Source organism: Neopelma chrysocephalum, unplaced genomic scaffold (assembly GCF_003984885.1).
Source record: "Neopelma chrysocephalum unplaced genomic scaffold, ASM398488v2 Primary Assembly neopelma1_24, whole genome shotgun sequence".
NCBI classification, from domain to species: domain Eukaryota; kingdom Metazoa; phylum Chordata; class Aves; order Passeriformes; family Pipridae; genus Neopelma; species Neopelma chrysocephalum.
The window spans coordinates 50,316,622-50,322,621 of record NW_020897693.1 but is presented as its reverse complement, the minus strand read 5'-3'; the positions used below and the strand labels follow the sequence as shown (position 1 = coordinate 50,322,621).

General features: G+C 41.9%; 1 protein-coding gene across 3 annotated transcripts in view; it reads left to right on the top strand.

Annotated features, from left to right (window-relative positions):
• The window catches only part of BRF1 (BRF1, RNA polymerase III transcription initiation factor subunit), a 175,741-nt gene that overhangs the window by 86,762 nt on the left and 82,979 nt on the right, over positions 1-6,000 (top strand). For all 3 annotated transcript variants that reach the window (XM_027674141.1, XM_027674142.1, XM_027674143.1), the window contains 2 exons: positions 2,489-2,638; positions 4,229-4,322. In XM_027674141.1, the coding sequence (XP_027529942.1) occupies positions 2,489-2,638; positions 4,229-4,322 (244 nt within the window). The remainder of the gene's footprint in view (positions 1-2,488; positions 2,639-4,228; positions 4,323-6,000) is intronic.

The window sequence follows — 6,000 nt, the reverse complement described above, 5'->3', positions numbered from 1 at the left end:
CCCGGGCGGGGGCGCCGCTGCACCGCGCTCCGCCGGGCGGGGGAACCGCGCTGCCCCGCCGGGGCCGCCGCCCTGGCCGGCTGCGGGCGTGGGGGGGTCACAGTCCCAGAGGGGTTACTGAAGCCGAGGGAGGTTGCGGGGCTGTCCTCCCCTTTTCCCGCAGCCGCCGTGCCCCGGCTGTGCGCGCCCTCCCGGCCTGGGACCTCCCGCCCGTCCCACGGGCTGTCGTTCGGCGTGAACCCCACACCGTGCCCTTTTCGTGAGAGCGACCAGCAGCGGGACTCGGCTGCTGCTGCGCTCCCGGTTACCTGTTTTGATGGGGAGCGCTCTTCTAAACGGTGCCCGAGATGCTTTTCTGCATCCCTGTTAATTTGGCATCAAGGTTCTTCGAAAAGTCCCAGGTTTCAAGTCAGGAATGGGATCAGGAGAGAAGGAAAAGTCTGCAGAAAATCACACACTCCTTTCTTAAAACATTAAATAAACGTTTTTCTTGTGATCTGCTTCAGGGCCCCCAGCACGCTCTTTGAGGAAAACCAACCAGGTTTTTGCCCGACTTGAACTTGCTCAGCTGTATAAAGGGTTTCAGCCCCAGGGGTCTCCCAAAGCCAAAGGGGACACTCCTGGGAGCAAGGCACCCTTGCTGCATCCGTGCTGGTTTGCTGCCTCTGGAAGGAAGCAAGGTGGTTGGGCTTTACAGAGTCTAAAATTATTTATTTATTTTTTTCAAATGTTTGCATCCATGCAGGATCTGTTTATGTGAACCTAGGCCCTGCCTCAAATTTACATATTTGCAGTCTTACTTTTTTTAGCCTTTTAAAGGCTTGTTATTTAAAACCCACCCGCGTATTCATTTTCTGAGTGTTTGGTAGCTTCAGAATTTAAATTAACGATGTGCAGTGTTTTGTCAAATGACCTGTGGGCATGAATGCCAGCAGAAATATCTCAACAGCTACAAACAGCAACTGTGTAAATGCTTCTGATACTCATCTCCGAAGAAAGAGCTGAGTTGCTCCTTGCTCTCCACTCTACTCTGGAAACCATAGGAGCTGAAGTTGAGCCTTCTCTGGCTAAGAAGAGATGGAAAAGCAAACCAGGCATTCTTTGTAACATCACACATGTTCCTGTAGTGTGTAGAGCAAAGTTTAAATGCCTGTTGAACTCCAGGCTATGCCTTCTGAAAGAGTTTTTTTTGGTTGTTGAATTTGGAATTGGTCATTTCTGTTGAACTTTATAAAATCATACGTATAAGTAAAGAACAACTCTCCTTAGAATCATGGGGATTGGTTATTCTATTCTAAACCTTTGATTTTTAGGGCCATCTTTAGAAGGTGACTGCACTCTGGAGTTTCTTCAGTTTTGATGGAGACATGGTTGAAAGTTCTTGCTTGATAAGTGCTTTCATTTAAATGCTTCTGCGAGGCTGACAGGCATCATCACCTACAGTGTGATCTTGGTAATTATGGATAGCAACAGGGCTTCATTGTTAGAACTTGGTGCTTTGATTAGTTGTAAATCCCTAAGATTTTTCCAGTGTTTCAAGCTGAATTTAGCAGTTTAAGTGCCCACATAGGGGATCAGATGAGGAAATTGAGTTGAGACTAGTAGTTAACAATTTACCGTACATCATGGATTTTCGGTCAAGTGATAAAAGGCTGGCAGGAAATGAGAAATTGATATCTCAAGTAAGAGTAAACATGTGCTAAGTGTAGCTTTTACAAGATTGTTTGATAAATTATAAATTGGTTTAGGCAAAGCACAATGTGTACTGACATATTTGGTTAGTTTGAAGCTGATAACACTGATGCTTGAAATAAGTTTATACATCTGGAGGCAGATCTATGGCTGCTGTAAATTGTCGTAGTGCTGTTGATGTTAATTGGGTTCTAGCAATTTATACTGAAGGAGAGTCTACCTTATTGTCTGTAATAAACAGTATTTTTGTATTGTTGGAATATGAGTCTGAGAAGGAGCTGGAATTAACTTTGAAGGTTGACTTTTCTTAGGGACTGAGGGTTTTCTGGCAAATTATTTTTTTTTTGAAGCTTAGTTTGTAGTTAGGTTTGAGATGGGGCATGCAAGTTATCTTGTTACTTTGCAGGAGATATTAAAAGTTTGGGGTCTAAGTCATGTTTTCATTCTGCAAAAGCTTTTGCAAATGCTTTACTTTGGGTCTGATTTCACTGATACCAGTAACACTGCTCATATGTCAGAGTCAGCATGTGCAGCCTTGGACAGTGCAAAGCGTATAGGAAAATGTTTGTGTAGTGCTTTAAAGATTTTTCGTCTACAAAGCAAGAAATTATTTTGTTTCAGCTTAACCAAAAAGGTGCCTCTAAAGCTTAGTGGTCAGAGGATCTGGCTCAGCAGCACAGTCTATTTGCTGAGAGGTGGAGCAAGCCAAGCACAGCGGCCTCGCAGTTCTGCCTGAACACTGTGTTTCCTAAATCAAACGTAGGATTAGAAATAATGTTGTTACTTTCTGTTGCAGATCCGTGTTTATATATTCCCCGTTTTGCACACATGCTGGAGTTCGGGGATAAGAACCACGAGGTGTCCATGACGGCTCTCAGGCTGCTGCAGAGGATGAAGCGGGACTGGATGCACACTGGGCGCCGGCCCTCCGGGCTCTGCGGGGCAGGTAGGGCTGGGGATAGGCTGGGTGTGTCACTTCCCCTGCAGCAGGGTGGATGGGAAAGCCTGGAACAGATGAGGACTTTCTCATTTCCTTGGTGATATCCAGGCTCTCTGAGTTTTGTGCTGTCAGGCACCTACAGATTTATATAGGTATTCATCGAAGCAGTTTCTGAAACTCAGACTTCATTTTGCCCTTGTTTCTACAGTACTTGCTCAGATCCTTTGTAACTTACAGTTTGGATTTTTTTTTTTAACCTCCTTTCTGGTGCTTTTTGTGCCCCCACTCTGCAGGCTCTAGCTGCTGAAAGGTTTTTTTGTCAGCTAAAACGACACCATTAGTGCAAGCACTTTGATTTGTACCTTTACATAGAGTCTTATGCAAGAAACGCCCTCTTTGACCTGTTTTGTGAAATTATTTTTCTCTCTTTCTTCATCTTTTTCCAAGATCCATTGCTGTCATGATGCTTGAAGAAAGCCTACTGGTTTGGGAGGGCCAGGTTGAAAGGTAGTGGCTAGTGAGGTCAGAGTAACAAAGGGTGTAGATAGTCACAGAGATCACGTATGCACTTTATTTTATTTAAAAGATCTTACATGTCTATGCTTGAATGAGAAATAAAGCTCAAACCTTTTGGAACCCAGGACTATGCAATTGTCTTGACAATTCTAGCCCCTTTTTGTTAATAGTACTTGCTTATTGCACATTGCTAAAAATTTGAGTCTAGACTGCATGGGAGAGCAGCCTGCTCTTTGATTCACTACAGGGGCTATATCCACACGAGCAGGTACTCTGACTGAGCAAACATGGATCAGTAGATTGAAGTAGGTGGTGCTGAACCCCTCCATCCATCCATGCAATATGCAGTTCTCATGTTGGACTGTGGACTGGGTTTAGTCTGGTTCCCTGATCTAAATGTCAGTGCCACATGTTGTTTGAAGGACCAGTTGTTAGTTTAGCCCCTGATGCTCCCATGAGGAGCACTTTAAAACGTATACCAGAAATGGAGCTCTGGTTTAGTTTCCTCTGTAAGGAAGCACTTTGGCCTGCTTAAAACTGCTCTGCACACTGAGCCACTGCACGATGGGTGGGGGTGATGCTTCAAAATGGAGATGGTGCTTTGAATCAACGCACAATAAAACTGCAGCCAGCACTAGTTATCTGTATAGAGAGTCTTGCAGGAGAGCACTTGGGCACCAGCAGGACAGTGGTAGTAGTGACAGCAGTGAGGAGACCAGCTTGAGCAGATCCAGTGTTTCTCTGAAGGTCTTTTTGTTCAGGGCAGAATTCAGTAAATTCTGCTAAAAGGATGATAACTTTGAAAATAACGTGATCAATGAAATGTTCTTGTGCTGTAGCTGACCATGGTTTCCCAAAGCATAGATTTTTTGAGGGTGTAATTTGTAATCGGCTTAATTTTATTGGGTAGAAAGCAAAGTTTGTAAGGTCAAGTATTCAAGGACACAGCTGAGCATAAGCATTTACAGCTCTTTAGCGGAAGGCAGGGACGAGGAGAGGGTATAGTTATCCCACTGTTTTCTGCTTTTGTTCAGTAAATTTTTCTCTTTTTGATATTGACTTTCCCTGCTCATTCTCCAGCTCTGCTGGTGGCAGCAAGAATGCATGATTTCCGACGGACTGTTAAAGAGGTTATCAGGGTGGTCAAGGTTTGTGAATCTACATTAAGGAAAAGGTCAGTGCAGTTTTATTGCTTTTATCTTTCATTTACAGTACCGAACAGTGGTGTAGTCTAAAATGAATGTATATCAGAGAAAACCAGGTTCTGTTCAGAAGTACCACAAAATAAAATAAGTGTGATGTGTTTCAGCTGGTGATTTTAAAGTACTAACAACTTGCCTCTTGTGTAAGGCCTCAAATACTTAGCAAAGATGGTAAGGAGCACTGTGCCTATTTAACAGGTGAAGAGTTGAAGGCAAAAAAAATGCTGTGTCAGAAATGTTAACACTGTTGTCATGTCCTCAGAAAAAATAATTTATTGATTCTCGAAGGTGACAGTCTACTGTGAGATTCTTTTTTTCATTAATCCAGAATCCAGTGATGAAAAGTCTTACACTTTAGCTATTATTGAACTTTTCAGAACATTTTGCTGATATGTTCATTTTTGGTAGTGTTGCAGTGCTAATAAATGGAAGACAGCACAGTGAGTCTAATGATAAGTTCAGGATCCCCTGAAAGTGGGAATTTGTGAAGTACCTTTTGCGTGTTTATTTTTTTAAAGATCTAGTAGTATTTTCCATATTTTAATGATATAAGTAGACACCCAGTTCCCCTCATTTTACTTTTGAAAAGTTTTAACATATTCTTTTCCCATAGGCTGAGTAAAAAAAATGACCCAGCCATGAGGACCATGATTTCTATTGCCCCAAGTTGGAAATTTTTCTATCACCAGTATTTACTGATGTTTGTTTCACCAAGGTCTGTCTTTAGAAAGCTTCCTCTTTATCTCCACCTCGCTGGGATCATCTTAAGCACATCCAGCTGAGCCTAATACATATTAATAATATTCACTTCTTAATTCTTGGAAATATTTTCGCCTCAGATCTTCATTGGTGGAACAGGAGTGATGCTATTTCCCTTCTATGCATGGGTGGCATAGGGATAAATTTGAAGTGTTTTAAATGCTTTAGGGTACAACTATAAGGATGGAGCAGTACAAATACCACTTTTTTTTCCTCTGGCCAACAGGTTGTGTGTTTTAATTGTGCATTTTGTATGACTGTTGAGTTATGCACCATGATCTACTCCAAGGGGCTTTGGTTAAAGAGTTTGTTCTTAGTAAGAAAATAAGCATAATAAATTAGAGTTGGAAGGAAAATTAATTTCAGCAATTGTTTCGAGCGAGAAAATCTTACTTCAAAATTCATGCTTTGAAATGTTTACTCAAGTCACACACATCAACGAAAATGACAGCGTTATTTACTTTGACAGGGTAAACGTGACAGCTGAATTATTTTCAGGCAGCTATAATTACAACTATTTATCACGAATCTATAAATTTGATTGATGTTTTTCAAATAAGAGCATGCTATATAGTATTTAATGAAGGCAAATAAAAAAAATACCTTTGAATAACTCTTTCTGCACTCCAGTTTTTTTCCTCTTCTTTCAAGAATTCGTCTCAAAATGCCATCAAATAGACATTGTCGAAATGAATGAGAACTTGTCTCGCGTTCTTAAAGATTCCTTTACTTCTCAGTTCGATGTACAGTTTTATTTCCTTTTGATTATTGATAGAGTTACTCCGTTTGGTAAAGAGCTGCTGCTACTTTGGGTGTTGTGAAAGTGTTGGGTGTAGTTGGGTGAATGCTCATTAATGGGCAGCGTTGGATCATCTCATCAGCTCACTGCTG